General features: G+C 42.9%; 1 protein-coding gene across 4 annotated transcripts in view; it reads right to left on the bottom strand.

Moving 5' to 3' along the window:
* GRIK1 (glutamate ionotropic receptor kainate type subunit 1) overlaps window positions 1–18259 on the bottom strand; it is a 959769-nt gene that overhangs the window by 203157 nt on the left and 738353 nt on the right. For all 4 annotated transcript variants that reach the window (XM_086934009.1, XM_086934011.1, XM_086934010.1 and 1 more), the window contains one exon: window positions 3604–3722. In XM_086934009.1, coding sequence (XP_086790135.1) covers window positions 3604–3722 — 119 coding nt within the window. The remainder of the gene's footprint in view (window positions 1–3603; window positions 3723–18259) is intronic.

Below are 18259 nucleotides of genomic sequence, written 5' to 3'. Positions count from 1 at the left end.
TGCTCATTCACTATTTTGTCGATTTTTTTCTTACTGGTTGGGAATTTTATTGTGTTGTGATCTATTCTTTCAAATTGTTGGACTGCTTGAATTTAGAAAACATTTCTCTACTGATTGACTGCCCCTTGTGCCATAGAAACCATGGTTTATGCAGAGAGTTTCTCAAAATTATTTTTTTTGAGCTAACCACCAGATTGCTTGCATCCATTTGACAGAAGTACCACCTACTAAATTAATAACGGAAGTTTCCCGATATTCTGGAATATTGCAACTGCACAAAGGTGCTATAGACAGATTTTACATAATCAAAGTTTTTCTGTACTTTACGTTATTTTAAATGGTTTTGATGAGCATCAATGTGTGCCATCCTTATGACAAACTGTTTATCTAGAAGAATAAGTAGTTTTTCCATACCTGCTTGACTTAGGTTTGTTTGTCTTTGTTTATTCAAGAGTGCCTGCAGGTTCTCTATATTTTTGTAAATTGATACATTTCTTTGAAAGCAATTGCTTTTCCTAATAGCATATATGAATGTTTTTGTCAGAATCTTTAAGTATATATTTAACATTTATGTATAGCTCATTTGTGAAGCCTTGATCAATAAGGTGTTTTTCAGGCCTGACACCTTTGATGCAGGTAAACCTTTTGAGGGAAATGTTTTTATTGAGATGTGAGTGAAATAACTTTTCATGAATCTGTGAGAAGGCAAAGTGAAAATAGAATTATTGTTTTTCATTTGGGGCACAAAAGAAGATCTATGCCATTTTTATTTTTAATGCTCCTGGCCTTTGTCTACTTACATATTGGATTAACTAACACAAGCTGTGACATGAGTTTCTTACTCATTGGTGTTTTTAGTGGATTTTACATGAGCTTTTTAAGTGTCAGAATATTTGCCTGTTGTCTTTTAGAACTGGCTAACCAGCAACTTTACCACCATGCCTGTAGTATGTTGAGATGACTCTAGTGCAATACAGTTTAACAGGAAAGACCAGCTAGACAACATGCTGAAAGTCAATACAAGTACCTAATAATGAGGCTTCAAAAAATGAAGCATATTGTTCCTACTCTATGTTTACATATAGACATAAATAATTACACGTATAACTCTGAATCGCCACGGTAAGATTAAATCAATCATCAGGTTTCAAGAACTGACCAAAAGCAACAAATCAATTACAATGGTGCTCACAGTAAGGAGGAATTTTCACACCTATTACAAGAATGTTCTACACAGAGCACAACCCCACCAATCACCCACCATGGAATACCACTGGCAGAAGTTTACCATGACCCACAATTGTAGAACACCAATGAATCAAGGTGGAAATCAAAAAAGTTAAAGTAATTCTACTTGTGAATACTTCATTTGAAGGGAGAACAGTGCAGAGTGAACCGCCGTTTGTCTTTCCCAAGTATTTGTGCATTAATTCCACATGATTTTCCTCGCACAAGTTTTAAACCACAAGTATTTCAAAAGTATTTCAAAAGACATGGACTTAGGATTCAGTGTCTGTAGAAACTGCTACACAGAGGAGCCTTGCCAGATTAACAACAACATTAGTCATTTCTTCTGAAAATTTATAAATCTTCTGGAAATATTTTATTTCAGTACTGAGGGCTGTACTGTATATTATCAGTTACTTTGGGTGTTTGGATTTGCATATCAATGCTATTTAGACATTGTCTAATAAAGAAATTTGCTGCATGAATTAATCTTCTCAAATATTTTCCTAAGAATGTGTGGCATAATGTTACTAATTTTTAAAACAAACATATATTCAGTATTTCTTAATAAAATTATTATACTACTTCAAATGGCATGCAAACATAGAAGAATACCAAAGATTGATACCTTCAAAGCACGGGTAACATAATGGACTCTACACTTTAGGGAACACAATCACATTAAAATGAAAATGTTACTAGCAAGAATCTGGGTCAGAGACAATACTTGCTGAAGTCTCTCTAGTGCCTTTTATGGCAGACATGACAGCCAATCCTGATCCAGACTTTGCTCACGCTCTGTAGAAAAGAGAAAGTCTGATCATCACATTTAAAAATTTAAACAAATGTCTTCCAATCAAGCACAACAACAAGCTTCTGCTGACAAGAAAGAGTGTAACAATAGATGCAGAGGTCGACTGGCCATCTCTTGTTCAAACTCTACATGTTAATGATGGTGCACTTACAGTCACACGTACCACAAGTTTGTACAGAAAACATTTGCTTTCGACATAGCAAATGTTTTTTAAGCTTCTTGAAAGACAAGCAGAGTCTGGTTGGGGCTGACTGTCATGTACCCAAGGTAGTGGTGACTAGCAGACACTGCATCCCACAGTTTGCTGTGGATGATGGTAAACTCCAGAGGCAGGCCAATAAACACAAAGGTCATGAGTAGGGGCGGGGAAAGGAGCAGTTTCACACACAAAGCCAGTCACAACTATATGCACAAACCTGCCTGGTACTGTAAAACCTTATATCCTGCTTCAAAGTGTCATTGTGTTGAAATTCTAAAAGCTTCTCCCTGCACAGACTTCTTTGGGGCCTTGTCACAGTGATTTATTAAATTCACTTTATTTAATAAAATGCACCAGTAATCCAGTCCACGCAGTTGAATGCCTTTTTCTGATAAATGTGCAGCATATGTCTCAGGCATTGAAACTGAACCTTTCCAAATGACACACTGGAATTTTATCTGCACACTTTTCACACATGACCTGGGTCCATGTGACATATACACCTTTTTAGGAGCAAATGTGAAGCTGGCAAATTTCTGGCACTCCAGGTTTGCATTATCTCTTAAGTTGCCCAAACATTTTTTCACATAACTACATGTAACTTAAAGCGGTGCTAAACCCGCCAGTCTAAACATATTGAATTATGAGGTATGATAGCAGCAAAAAGATTCAGTTCTAAAAAAGGGTAGTTTGTGATACATACCCGCAAAAATGCATTTGAATGATCATTACTGTTAACTCGGGCCTGTGTACCACAAACAAAAGTCTAGCACCCAATCTCTTGGCATCTCACATGTGTGAGAACATAGTGCCAATGATTCTGAGCACCTCATATTGGAAAATTATTTGTTTCACTGAAAAGTTATAACAGCACAAATGTCTTCCTGAATTTACACAGAGCGGTGATATCTCGCTCACTAAGGGAATGGATTTAATAATATTACATTTTAATATGAGTTACATTGACTGAAGACTAAGGTGGTAGCATATTTATCTCTTTGAAGGGCAAGCTGTTCTGAGAAAAAAGTTTTTTAATTGACTGGGATAAATGGTTTTTTTGGGAAACAATATCAAAGCTTTATAGCACAGCCTTGAGAGGGAACAAACACTTACATTTTACTGTAATCTTCTCTCTTCTACAAGTGCTGTAATATGATTTCTTGATTAAAAAGCAATTAAGAAACCAGTTGACTTTTCTTAATGGTTTTTTTTACTGGCGCAACATATAACATAATGAAATGTAGTCCTTGCTGCAGTCAGGTTTTACAGTATTTGATGGAGGTACAGATGGTGGAGTTTACCAGCACAGAAGGCCCTAAGCAGACTGTGGGATGTGTGCAATAATAAGGTGTAACCGATGTACCTTGCTGCATGAGAGCTCCAACGCCAAACCAGAAACTATTTAGTAAAGTAAAATTGTTTTCCACCACATCTGAGTCAGGGTTGCACGGATGGGGGTTATACCACTCATAGGGTGTAAACCTGTGGTAGTTAACAGAAACAGTTTGTAAACGTCAGATAAATGCACACAACACCAGCAAACCTGCTGAACAATGCAGAAAACAAAGAGGTTAATGAAGGAAAAAAAGGCAGTGTTAAATGCTAGATTTGTAAACACACACAGCAGCAGCAGAGAGCAAGCAGCACTGCAATGCAGAAACATGACACATTTGGTGCAGAACATATTTCTTTAATCCTATTGCAATTTGGACAGTAATCCTCACATGCAAGATTGCTCTGTCTCAGCATTTCCAACCACTCTGTGAGGCAGATAAACTAATCGGCAGCAAGCCGGAGGGAAAGTCACAGCTCCTCTGGTTAATCTCACTTGGGGCAGATAAAGTAGTAGGGAGGATTTGACATATATGGCTCCCAAAGTTCCAATATACTGAGATGTGCGCTCGGGTTGGAGTTTCATTAGGCATGCCTAAACTGTGTTGAAAATGCTCATTTTTTGTGACTCGAGAACTGCTATGCTTGGGGCACGTGGGGCTTCAAATGTGACATTTATAGGGTTTTATATATTTAAAGGGGCAACCCAGTGCAGAGAAGCAAAAGAGTTCTCTTTGCCAAGCTCTCCCTCTCCAACAATCATCAACAATATGCATTCCAGAATGTTCCTTTGTTTGATGATGTCAGCTTGGGTTTTCAGAGGCATTGTGAAGTCATTCACCAGAAGCCCCTTTTAACCCCTTCCACGCAGGGCTAATTCCCCCGCGGTACGGGTGGGGGATGAGGGGCCGCGTGACGAGCCCAGCTCATCATGCTGCACAGTGGAGCTGTGCTCATGACGAGATAGGCTCGTCACGACTCCGCCCACTCCAATAGAACGCCCGCACAGGCGGCAATTTGCCGCGCGTGGGCGGGCCGCGGCAGTTATGACGAGCTCAGCTTGTCAAGAGCACAGCTCCACTGTGCCTCATGACGAGCTGAGCTTAAGGGGAAGCACATGGACGTCAATTAGGGGTCACCAGAGGTCACTGCTGCGATCCCTGGCATGCCCCTTGTGACCTCTGGCACTGCCTTTATGACCCCTGGGCCAGTAGTGGCAGGAACAGAAGTAGGTCGCCCTTATAGACCCGTGGGGCTTCACTCACCTCTTTTTTCATCAATTTTTTTAATATACTAATAGTGAATAATGTTACATTATTCGCTATTAGTTTAATAAAAATGGAGTACAAATAGCTGGAATGTGACTTTCTTTGGCATTAGAGGTAAGCAAAAAAAATGTTTTTAAATGTATATATCTTGTGTGTGTGCTTGCAGTTTTGAGTGTATTTGTGTAAGAGAGACTGTGTGTATGTGTGAGTGTGTGTATGTGTGAATGCGTGTGTATGTACAAGCCTACTATGCATTTGTAAGTGAAAGTGAATGTCAAGGGGCATGTGAAGTTGCTGCAAGATGGCCGCAGGGAAGGAGCGGCCGGGCTGAGCTCCGGGGACCGGGATCACAATAGTGCAAATCCCGTCCGGAACCCCCCAACCCCCGAAAGCACGGCTCAACACTGCTCCACTCCCCGGACTGCGGTTGAAGCCCAGGAAGGTCCACGGGAGAGGAGCCTTGTTTCTGCGAGACAGGGAGGACGTCGAGAGGGACCAGCATCGACAGCAAGGTCGGAGCGCCCCAGGAAGGCTGGCGTGGGCTCCCCAGGGCTTCTACATCGTCGAGGAGACCTACGCTACGGTAAGGGGAAGAGCAGACCCACCTGATTGCAGAGCCAGAGTCCCAACTCGGGCCTCCCAACAACACTGCCTGACCCTGTAATGACCGCCCGCACAGGAGCGAGTTAGGGGTCCTGACGCTTCTCGGGGCAGAGGGACCACCGGATGCCGGGATTGAGACGGGGTATCTGGGGCAGGACATTTCCGACCGCCATCGCGTTTAAAAATGTCCAGAGATAGGCTGGGAACTCCAGGATCCCATAAAACAGGAGCCCGAGATGCCTGACCTACAAATGGCAGCCACCCCGGAGATCAGAAATAGAAAGAGGCCGACTTCAAGCTCACTGAAAGTTACAGTGCTACCTCGAGCCCACTGTCGATGTATAGCAAAGAGCTCTAGACTACAATCAAGGCAGGAGCCTGAGACGCCTGACCCCTAAAATTGGCAGCCACCCTATAAGCAATGTTAGTAATAGGCCCTCCTTAATTAAGCACATAGAAGGATCCTGATTTACCTTGAGCCCTCAGTCACTGTAAAGTGGGCCATCTGTGACCCCAATCGCGTCCCATGAAGGCCGGAGGAGGGAATAGAGCCTCAGGTCACAGTGGAGTCACAAGACCCACTGTAACCAATTGCACACTAGAAGCCCCCTAACCCACGTGCAGAGGATCCAGCATTACTTCCTAAAGAAGATCCCTGACAACCTCTGAGACCGTGAAATCAAGAATCTTTAAGGTCAGTGGTGACAACCCCTAGGGGCTGGGCCCCATCATATCTACCAGGGACCTAACCTGGTCTGGTCTCAAGAGAGCCCCAACTCTGGCAGGCTCCCCCCGGTCTCTCCTCTAATCTCACTCTCTCGGAGCCCAAGTGCACTCCCACCGCCACACCTAACCAAAGGTGCACCGACCTCACGGGAAAGTCACACAAAGGGCCACTTTCCTTTGATCAACTAGCAATTAGCCCCCCGCACGAGTGACTACTCCTCAAGCTTCCCCACCGAGCTTCCCCAGCCTTCCAACCTGTCAGATAGCTGCCTCCCCTCCGGCAAGCACTTTCCCCACTCCACACCAACCATCCTGTCCGACAACTTGCTCTCCTCCTCACGGCACTCCCCCTACTCTACACTAGTGGAATTACGCCTCCTCCTAACCTAGATAAGATGCCACCGACCACTCTTATGGCTGCCTGCCCTCGATCCCCTAGTTACCTAATACCCCATGGACCGAACTCATTCGCAATCTCTTTCCCCTCCAGCCTCTCTAGTAAAGCGAAAAGGCATCTCAAACACAGACGGATCAGACAACACTCCGAAACTCTATTCGTAGACACCTACCACTGCTCCTCTAGGGGGCAGTTAAAAATGGACTTCATCTTCCACACTTTTAGACCTGATCACTGGTTCTCAATCCTCAACACACATTTTCTCGTCTCCAAAACTACCATTACAGCCTATAGCCTCAAACTGACGACCTCTCTCCCTAATCACCAGTCCTTAAGCGGTAATATCTCCATAACCATCTATGAAAACTGCATTGTCCTAATACAGGCTAAGGGCGATAACCTCGAGGTCTTCGACTCAGTTTTCTTCGCGCTAAAAAAAGCTCCCGTGCACAAGACACGACTCAACCTGATCCCTCTCCTCCCCCAACAAAGAAGGCAACGGCCCCCTCCCACGCCCTCTCTGCAATCCCACCTCCTGCTCCCCAGTGACACATACCTCCACTCTACCCCTCTGAATAAGGACCCCACCCCCTCTGACAGGCGCCCCATCCAACCCTGGCCCCCCTCCCATCCCAACTCGCCATCCAGAGAGAAGTGTTACCCCCAAGCTCAGCCTTGTCACACCTCCCCCTGCCCCCTGCCCATCCGAATCGCGACTCCCAACCCGAACCAATACTACTCCTACCCAGGAGCCCTCCCAGAAACAATTCGGGCAGCCCATCCCTCATTAATCAACCTGACCGGAACCCCTCCCCCCCCGGAATTGTTACCCCTGTCTCCCTCCCTTCATGGACAACTTGAAGCAACGCCTCAACCTACTCGAATTCCAGCTCGAAATCCTAACACAAGGCTTGAAAGAAACCCTTTACAACCTGGCCATAACCCGAAAGCCAACTCAATACTCTGCCGCTCCACCAACCACCTCCCAAACCAGAAGGAGTAAAATTACACCCTCTACTGGACCTCATGCCCTCCTCAGCTCTCGACCCTCGACCAACAATTCAGGGAATGAGATCCGCTCAGATAGACCCAGAAGAGCAAAATCCACACATTCACCTCAGGAAGCGACACTTCTTGCCTCATCCTATGACCCCACTGGAGAACTTCTTCCCCAAACTCACACTTCCCTTCCAGGAAACGGCACTCCCTGTCTTAACCTATGACCCCCCTTGGAACTCCTCCCCCAAAGCTAAGATCCAAGTAATTACGGGAGTTGGAAGGGATCACCTACCGCCAAAAGCTCCCAGAGGCCCAGCTCACCTAACCTCCCTACCCAGAGCCCAACCTTCCAAGATCAAGAACGATGAAGGTCCCCCTACTAAATGCATGCTCATAAACTGTAGTTCTGCCTCTAAGCATGTATCTGAGCTAGCAGAAGCCATCCTCTCCCACCATTTATACGTAGCTTTCATCACGGAGACCTGGCTAAACAATCTCTCCCACCCTATTTTGGACTTGCTGGTGCCTCCCGGATTCACTTTGATCAACAAAGAGAGACATGAACACAGGGGCGGAGGCATAGCAATTATTCACAAGAGTAACATCTCCATCACAGAAATTACCTCTTGGTCGTATAGCTCCTTTGAATGTCTCTCAGTCAACATCAAGACATGCGCGAACAGGCCACTACTCTGTCATCTCCTATACCACCCACCAGGCAACACCAACGAATTTGGGGAACAACTTTCCGACCTGATCGCCCACTGCGCACTCGGCTACTCTAACAACATAATTCTTGGCGACCTCAATCTAAGATGGAATGAAACACAAAACCCGCTGATTCAATCTTTAAATAGCCTCCTACTGGAAAACAATCTGACCCAACATTGCTCCGAAGAAACACACCATAGAGGAGTAATCCTGAATGCAATTATTTCCGAAAACAGCGCAATCTCCATTGATCACATAATTCCCGTAGACTGGTCAGACCACCACATCATTCTCTTCCACATCAACCAAATGGTCGAAACTCAAACCCCCAAGCAGGACCCCCCAAAATGGGTCAGGAACACAGCTCAGATCCCTTGGTCTGACCTAGAAGAAAGAATAAGCCTGCTCCTCCCCAGTTCGACTCATCACCTCTCAACTACTGAATTTACCTCTCTCTACAACATCAATCTGACGCTCACCCTGGACCACCTTGGCCCCCTGAAATTAAAAAAACCCAAGATCATCCCTTCTAGATCATGGTTCACCACTGACATCAATGAAGAAAGAAGACAGCTCAGAGCCTCAGAAAGAATCTGTAGGAACAATCCCTCCACCCGCCATTGCGATTAATTCAATGAAGCCCGCAGGAACTACAAAAAGCACATTAAGAATAAAAAGACAGCTTTCTTCTGTTCTGCCCTAAACACAGCAAAAAAACGTCCCAAAGAACTCTTCAATATCATCAGGAAGCAAACATCCAAGCCTACGTCCTCTTCAATATTGGCATCCAAAGAACAATGTGACAACTTTGCCGCCTTTTTCAACGACAAAACCGCCAAGATTGACCTCTCGCTTGGCACAAATCTCTCCCCCGCCATTGAGATTAAGGTGCACGAAATTAAGGATAGTGCCTCCGTGAACCCTCCTAAACACTGGTCCTCCTTCATCCCTATTCAGAAGGTTGAGATAGTCAATCTAATCTCCTCTGCTAAACCCTCATCTCATGCTCAAGACCAGCTGCCCCCGCGTCTGGCAAAAGACCTGAAGCTCACCCTAGCCCTGATATGGTGCAAGATCATAAACAGCTCCTTGAGCTTTGGAATTGTACCAGACTGCCTCAAAGTAGGCCAAGTTATGTCACTACTGAAAAAAACAGGACTTGACATTGAGGATATGAACAACTTTAGACCTGTCTCAAATGTACCCCTCCTTTCCAAAATCCTGGAAAGATGTGTACTCCCTCAGCTGACCGAACACCTGGATAACATCAAACTTCTCGACCCCCATCAATCGGGCTTCAGAATAGGCTGTAGCACCGAAACCGCAATCGTCAATGTCCTAGACGATCTACACAAGTCACTAGATTCGGATCAATGCTGCCTGCTCATCCTTCGAGACCTATCGGCCGCGTTCGATACAGTCGACCACTCTCTGCTCCTCAAGGTCCTCCAAGAAAGGGCCGGACTAGAAAAGACAATCCTACACTGGTTCTCCTCCTTCCTTCACAACCGCTCACAAAGAATAAAAATCAAAAACTTTGAGTCCGACCTCCAACCAGTCACTAGAGGTGTCCCCCAAGGGTCAGTGCTTTCCCCTCAGCTTTTCAACATCTACATGGAACCCCTTACCTCACTACTTAGGAATTCTAGCATCCCTTTCCACCTATATGCAGATGATACACAGCTCTATCTGGAAACCCCCTCCATCAACGACATCCAGAGACTTAATGACACGCTCAAAGAGACGCAACATTGGCTCACAATCAACCACCGAAAACTCAATCAAGAGAAAACGGAAGTACTCCTCATCTCCAACAGAGACGAAAACCCCCAAATTCAAGAATGGCTGAAAGCCATTGATGCCCTCAATGGGACCTTCACCCCGAAACTGAACATGAAAAAACACATTTCAAGATCCGCCAAACGTGCTTTTCTTAACCTGAAATTACTGTACATAATAAAACCCTTCTTCTCCCTAAAGATCTCCAACAAGCCACGCAAGCACTGGTGCTCTCCAGAATTGACTATGGGATCGCAACCCTGACCGGAACAGCAAAATCTCACCTAGCACCCTTAAAAACAACCTTCAATGCTGCAGGAAGAATGGTCACAGGAACTAAGAAATTCGACCACATCTCTCCTGCACTCAGGGAAATTAAATGGCTCCCGATTGAACTGAGAGCCAGCTTTAGAACAGCCTGCCTCACGCACAAAGCCCTACACACAGGCAAACCGAAATACTTAGCCACCAAACTCAAAAGAGCCGGCCAGTCCAGGAACCTCACGAGCTCTAACACCCTACTACTCATCCCTCTGAAAGCTCGCAAGCAGAATACCACAGCCAAATCTGTTGCTGGAAACGCCCCAAAAATCTGGAACTCCATTCCCCCCCCATATCAGAACGATCCCCTCATTCCCGAAATTCAAGAACCTGCTCAAAGCCCTCTTCCTAGACCGTTCTCAAGTGAAAAGATAAGTTCCAAGGAAGCTCGTTTCAAGGTCCTCCATCTTACCGTATTCTCATAACTGTGGACTCTGACTTTGACCCAGAAGCCTCTTGGTGTCCAGTCCTGGTTAACATAGAATCCGATTAGACACTTGTCCTGAATGAATGACTTCCTACCCGCCCCATGCTCATTCGCTCTCATAGCTGATCAATACCAGTCTCGACCCTGCAGGGTCTATCATAATTTCTGTATTGTATGTCTGCACTTAACTGTACTTGCTGTAAAGCGCTCTGATACCCTCGGGTCCAGCTAGCGCTATATAAAACTCCTAAAATAAAATAAATAAAAATAAGTAAATAAATAAATACTTTCACTACCCCTGGCATTTTTGTGAATTGACATTCATGGGGAAGCCCAATTCTTTTCTGATAAAATATGCAACATGGTTGACATGACTGGTTATTTGTTTTAATTCACACCAAAAATCAAAATCAAGTAAGCAGCCATGTACCTCTGCAGATATTAACTGTGTGCTGTCATCTTGTACTCTTCTAATAATTGTACTTTTGATACACAACGTGTAGTTCATCTCTCTGCCCTTCCTAATTACTCAGATCAACAGTTGAAGCTTGCCAAAGTGGGGAGTGTTCTAACGGGGTGTAACAGAATCCTCTCGGATCTCTGTGTAGCCAGATTTTGTGTGGTGCACTTTTTTGTTATGTTTGCATATTTGAATTAAAGGAAACAACATCACTTCATACTTTTCGGTGGGAGAGTAGCAACTGGCCACCTCTTCAGTTCTGGAATACACAGTCTGTTTTATTATGACACTGTCCTCCTTCACTGTTTTAAACTTTTTGTCCTGGGTTGTGGTATCAATGACTCCTCAGAGAGAGGTGCAATCCTCATTTGCATTCATTTTGTGCAATCTACTCCTAACCAACCTAATTCACACCACATCCCGGATCTTTTTAAATGGATGGGTCATCAAGCTATTCCACGTGTGCATTGATAACTAATCGCAGCGTATCATTAGACCCTGATGGCCGGCTTACCAGCCTACCAGGTCAGTGGAGGCCATGGCTTCTGCTCCCCTGGTGCAGTACCACCTGTCAAATCTTGTTGTGGTGATGGTTCGGATAGTGGAAAAGCTTTCCCATTGGGAGATATGATTGTTGTCCCTGCACTACTAACTCTTTTGGTTTTCAACAATAAACTCACAAAGCAGGAGTCTGTACTTGAAAAATAGAAAATGGCCCGTAGGCGCTGGGAGCGCTCTCTCTCTCTGGGTGGGATCAATTGAATGGTTGCCCTGCATGGCCAGAGAAATCTAGAGGTGTCCCACCTTTTTTAGGGTGGGGCAACCATCACCATGACCAGACAGCCCTAGGGCAGACGGGCCGTCAAAAATTTCCGATTTCAGAGCAAGCAGAGTCTCTGCCACTGGAAAGACTGCAGCTCCCTCACCTCTAAATGGAAGGGGTCATGAGTTTGTGGGTTTGTGGCACTGCAGATTTTTTGCAGTGCTCCCGCTCCACCAAACTCTATGTGCCCCACTTGGCATCTTAGAAAAGAGGACGTGAACAAGTGAGATTGGACTACGTTTAAAAACTCTGTTAAAGAAAATTGTCATTTTTTTATGACCCAGATTTGCACTGTTGAGCAAAATAAATTAAGGGCAATTCAGAAAGAAAGAAGAGAAACTGCACCTGCAAAAGTACTCCTACGAAAGGGGCAGATTTCCTACTTTTTGGAATTTACGACCTGTCCCAGTAGTTTGTTGAAAATGATGTGCTAAGCACAGGTTTGCAGGTGTACTACTGGGTGAGACATGTGACATACAAAAGTGTTCTCATTTCTCCCAGAACATCTACATCAACATTTTCCCCCTGGAGAACTCCATTGCTAACCACACCCTGTATCACCCATTTCCTACCCAGTGCATGGAAGTTACTACTGTATATTTCTCCACAAAAGTAGCAGAGAAATACACAGGAGTAAACCCAATCCATCTTGCCAGTATTCCTGTTGTGAATTTCTCGCATGCATTAATGCAGGTGTTGGCCATAAAAATGCATTTGTGAATTCCCCCACTGTGTTTTATTTTGTTACATTATATGAGTAACATAGCAGGTCTATGTCTAATATTTTTGGTCGCTTGTCACTAGCTGGGCTTTAGTGCCTATTGAACATGGGCTTTAGTGCCAATTGAACAGGGGAAACAACACTTACAACGCAACTTTTACAACGCACTACCTTTACAACAAAACTTTTACAACGCAACATCCATTACACCGCATGCCATTACAACGCAACCATTACAATGCATGTCACTACAACGCATACCACTACAACGCATGTCATTACAACGCAGTCATTACAACGCATACCATTACAACGCATACCTACACTATCCAACACTTACCCTACTGTTGCACCCCCTGGAGTTAGCATAGTAATTTTTACCCCTACACTATCCAATACTTACCCTACTGTTGCACCCCCTGGAGTTAGAATAGTAATGTTTACCCCTACACTATCCAATACTTACCATACATGCAATTGCGTTGTAATGGTATGCGTTGTAAATGTAGTATGCGTTGTAGTGGAATGCGTTGTAAAGGTAGTTCCAAAGAATTCGTTGTAATGGCATGCGTTGTAATGGAATGCAGTGTAATGGATGTTGCGGTGTAAAAAATGTGTTGTAAAGGTATGTGTTGTAAAAGTATGCGTTGTAACGACATACATCCATTGAACAGGCTTTGTGACTAGCTTTCTACACGAAGACAATGATAGAATTGGTTTTGTTCAGTAGCTCCATTATATTTAAAATAAAGACAGAAACATAAGGGAGTTATTGAGGTGATGCGGAAACCAGCATGGCAATATGGCCTTAGATACAGAGGCAATGCAGAAACTGGAACAAGCAATGTATGCTTTTCAACTTGAATAGTGAGAATGAAATCATGCTTTACAAAGAGGGTCTAAGTAGAAATACGTATTTTAGTTGTTCTTTTCATAATGGGGCAATGGGGCCACTTACTGGGAACATGTGTGCTTCTCCGGTGAAGGTTATTACTGGCATGGCCATAGTCCACAGCAATGTGTATATTGGCCTGACAGCGGTGATTTGTGTATTTTATACACCTGGGCATTTTAGAAACAGACACGAAAATTGTATTTTACAAACTGAGGCACTATGCTTATAAATTGGCAAAGGAATATGGATTTCACATCCTGGTGACTGTAGATCCTGGTGCTGCCATGTGTGCTGTAAAAACTGCTGAGCCAATATGGACCCCGGCAGGATGAAGACGGACAACTCTAACATCTCAGTTGTGTCCTGAACCTTTAGCATCAGTAAAATATCATCATAATTATTATCATTAAGGGAAATAGAAAAATACACAGGCCTAAGGGCACTTGCATAGAAGAGTTCTTGTCTGGTCGCAACATTCTATAAAGATTACGTCGCGTGAATTTGTGGATTAGGAAAGGTTGGATAGCAGATTAAAAGGCATCATGTTACAAAATACAAATTTAAGCCTTGTGGAAAGCAAATGAGTTGCCATTGACTTGAGCTCTTTGAATTAATGTGACTGGCAACAGGGTTTTGCATCACTAACATAGTCTCGATTTAAGATGAACAGGCAGAATTCCAAGGGATAAGAGTTGGGTCTTCAAATAGCAGTCTAACAGCAAAGTGAAAACTCAACCAGTTCTTATTCATCCAATCCTCAATGATGGAACAGGTTAATTGAATAATAACAAACGTAACTTTCACATGAGTTGGAAGCTTGAAGGTATTATGGGTTTTGGTTGTGAAATTATTAAATGGCACTGCGGGGCTCACCAGCGACTTGTCTGGACATTAAGGCAATTGGAGTGATCCTTGGTAAACTCCACAAGTAATCTGAGCTGCATCCTTGTATGATTACTTATATGGACTCGGAAGCATAGATTTCTCCACAAAAATAAAACTATACCTGAGTTGTTTATTTCATATCATCACCACATCTAAAAACTCAAAAATGTAGTGGTTGAGCCAATTGAAGGCTCCAGAAAAGTAAAACACCATTATCATAACTGTTGACTAAATACTCATGGATGTTCATTATTTAATACTAGATGTCCTATAAGTCTGTATCCGTCTGGCAGTTTGGCCTAAACATTTTCTTTGTGGCTAGAACATTATTTGATACAAGTAGTGCCTACACCTGATATGTGGCTTCCTTTTTTAAATCTTTTCTTTAAAAAAAGGGACATTATTCACTGGAGATACATCTGTGAGGAAAGGCAAGCATTATTCAATACAACCATTAATAAGTATCAGGGGACAGGGATCTGCAAACCAGTGAGCAAAGCTCATCCTTATAACAATAGATGGGAATTGCAGAGGCCCGGTTTCTCTAACTTGAAACACTTTCCCCTCAATCCCTGCAGTCATAACGAAATCCATTCTCTTGTTATTCAGTTGGAGTTAAGATGAATCTTGAGGACATTACTTGCATGTACTGTAGTTGAGATATTCTTGCACATTATTTACATTTCTTTAAACATGTTATGAATCTGATATAAATTGGGAGTAACAGCCATCCTACTGGATTATACTGAAGTATGTCTGGTGATTTAAGGGTTTTGAAAAGGTCCTTATGAATTTGATCAACCCCATCAGTGTTTTAAAGAAATATATTCCTTGCAATATGAAAAGCATATAACATTTTCATCCATGTTAGATTCATTTCCTTTGTTATGGATATACTTCTTCCACACAATCTGGTATTTCCTCAACCATACTTTATGATTGCTAAATCCTTGAGTGAACCTCTTCTTTCTAGTTTTGGAGGGTACAAAAACTGAGATACCATTGAAAGGCAATACTCGCTTGACTGGAAAGTTTGGTTGCCATAATTCCCTAACACTAAGTATTTGTTTCTAATGTTGACATTTGGAAGTAGTTCATCAAATATTACCTTGAAATGTTCAGTCACCCCAAAGATAGTGTGTTTATATCCCCTATGGTTACATTTTATGTTAACATCTATTCATGAATTTCTCTCCTCAGATACGTTGGCACTAAGAAAATTTAGCAAATCTAAGGCCTTTAAGGGTAGTCCATGGCTTATGGCTAGAGTATCAATCGGATCCCGAAAACACAAATAAAAATACCAACATCATGATGGTTTTACTTCAAGAGACACAAATAGAGAACTGAACTAAACTGGTCTGTACAAAAGAATAGTAATTACTAAATGACTATAAAAATAAGAGTCTCTCTGAGGGTTAGTGATCTCTTGCCATCAAATGAACATAAAAGGAAAAAGCTTCCATTAGAAAATAAAAATTGATGGCGTTATCGTATAAATTACCACATCACCACTTTCAACTGCCTTCAATTTATCTATTTGCAGGATGGAGTAGGTCACGGGGCAACTACTGAAAAAGATGTGCCAAAGACCTGATTGAGACATGTGTTGAACACCACTATTGCATCCAATTAATGAGTAACAGGGAAGAAATTCCCACACACCAATGTAATGGGGTGGAAGTTATATAGCTTTAGTTTGATCACAATTTGTAGCCAACGCGTATGTTCGCTAGACAAAATGTAGCGATAGTTTGATTGTCAGGTAAAGACTGAGAGACCTGTAAGAGAACCTTTATAAACAAGTCATTCTTCTGTATTTACGACCTATTGCTGGTATAATAGATGGCTGCTCTGGATAGCTGGGAAACAGATTTAATGGGAGCACATTATTAATATTACTCTATCATTCACGTGCTGTGTCTCTGCAAAGTGACAATAGATGAGCGCCGGATAATCCTATGAAAAGAGTTTATCAAGAGAAGGAAAAGATCATGCAGAGAGGCTGCTGTGGCGTGTTTTATCCCTACGGATCAGGTAAAATTGCTCAGGATTGTGGCAAAAAAGGTTACCGCCGTGGAACGCAAAAGAGCAAATGAGAACTAGCTAGCAAGACGCAGCATACTATCAGGGCCCTATTAGCATATCTTCAGAGGATACACGCGGGGTCATTACAGAGCTCTGGCACATCCCACACTTCCGCCCTGTGGCATCACAACCTGTGATGAAGTAGGGAGTCCCCGCTAGGAGGATGAGATGTAACAACCGGGGCTGATTATTATAACTAAAAGGGGAACACAGAGACACTACTACAGCTTTGCACACTTTTGTACTTCTTCCTAACGATCACAAGGAGACTGGATATTCTTTGGGAGGATGGTCAGAGGCACTGAAGCACTTTAGTCAATCTTTTCCCCTTAGCATGGTCCCAGAAAGATAGAGTCTGCTTAAAACCCTCTGCCTCACAAGAACAAACTCACTAAGACTGGACTCTTCGTCTCTTATTTTGTGTATATGGGTGGGATTGCATTCTGAAATTAATATTATAAGAACTGAGTTTTAAACTGAAATTGTGTCGACTGTTTTATGTTAGTTTTAAAAGTATGAGCATGGAAGATGGCATAAGTTTTATGTGGAACAAAATGAATTTTAACGAATCATGAATTAGTTGTTTTTAATGGTTTTAATTAACTAAACAAATAAAATCAAACTTGAAACTCTATCATAGTGCCAATAAAAGCAGATTATCTTTATTACTGACTGATATTCGTAAAGAGTCCAAGTCTGATTAGAATAAGGAAATGCCATGAACAAGTGCATAGTCTGATAAGCATCCAGGTCTAGTTCCAAAGCTTTAGAAGAGTATTTGTTCAGTAATAATTTCGAGACAGCTTCAGTGGCCACAATGGGGACTCCATTGCTATATAACACATATAATCAATTTTAAATTGATTGTCAAGCTGTAAACCATTAATGCGAGGAGCTACTAATACAGGGATAGATCCTTGGTTATCAGAAGCAGGGCCTATGACAGCAGAGATTAATATTCGTCAGAGACTAAAAGGAACCTTAGGACCCAAACTCTGGAATTCTCTTCCCTTGGACTTGCGTATGGAGAACTGTCATATTCTCTTCCGTAAAGCCGTAAAGACCTGGCTTTTTGCCCAATAAATTTCCCTCTGGATTGTATTCTGCTACCACTGTCTTTCAGCGCCGGGAAACCCTTACGGGTAGCTGCTGCGCTATATTAAATTAATAAATAAATAAATATGGCTGTAATTCTGTACATCAGCTACAACTTTCAAAGGGACTATCCATAAGTGATGTAACACAACACTGATAGCCGGGGGCAAATTAGTGTGGAGTGTGAGATTAATGAATCTCTTCTATCACGTTGGTTTATTCTGTAGGTTAGCCAAGGTAAAGTAGTCACTGCCTGACCCTGGAGGCAGCTGCTTTATAGGAAGTGATAAGTGTAACCCTGATGACAGCAACACAGGGGTAATATTCCCCAGTGCCACGTCCATGTGTTTGCAAGCTGATTTCAAGAACCAATATTTTTCAAAACAACAAGTGGTCCTGAGCATACGAGAGATAGGGAGAACAATGGATATATATAGATCACAATGGAGCTCTATATAGTTCAAAATTCCTTGACCAGCCGGACAAGGA

This window comes from Lissotriton vulgaris, chromosome 8 (assembly GCF_964263255.1).
Source record: "Lissotriton vulgaris chromosome 8, aLisVul1.2, whole genome shotgun sequence".
Lineage (NCBI taxonomy): Eukaryota > Metazoa > Chordata > Amphibia > Caudata > Salamandridae > Lissotriton > Lissotriton vulgaris.
Note: the sequence above shows the minus strand (reverse complement) of the source record. Positions and strands in the feature narration are given on the sequence as shown.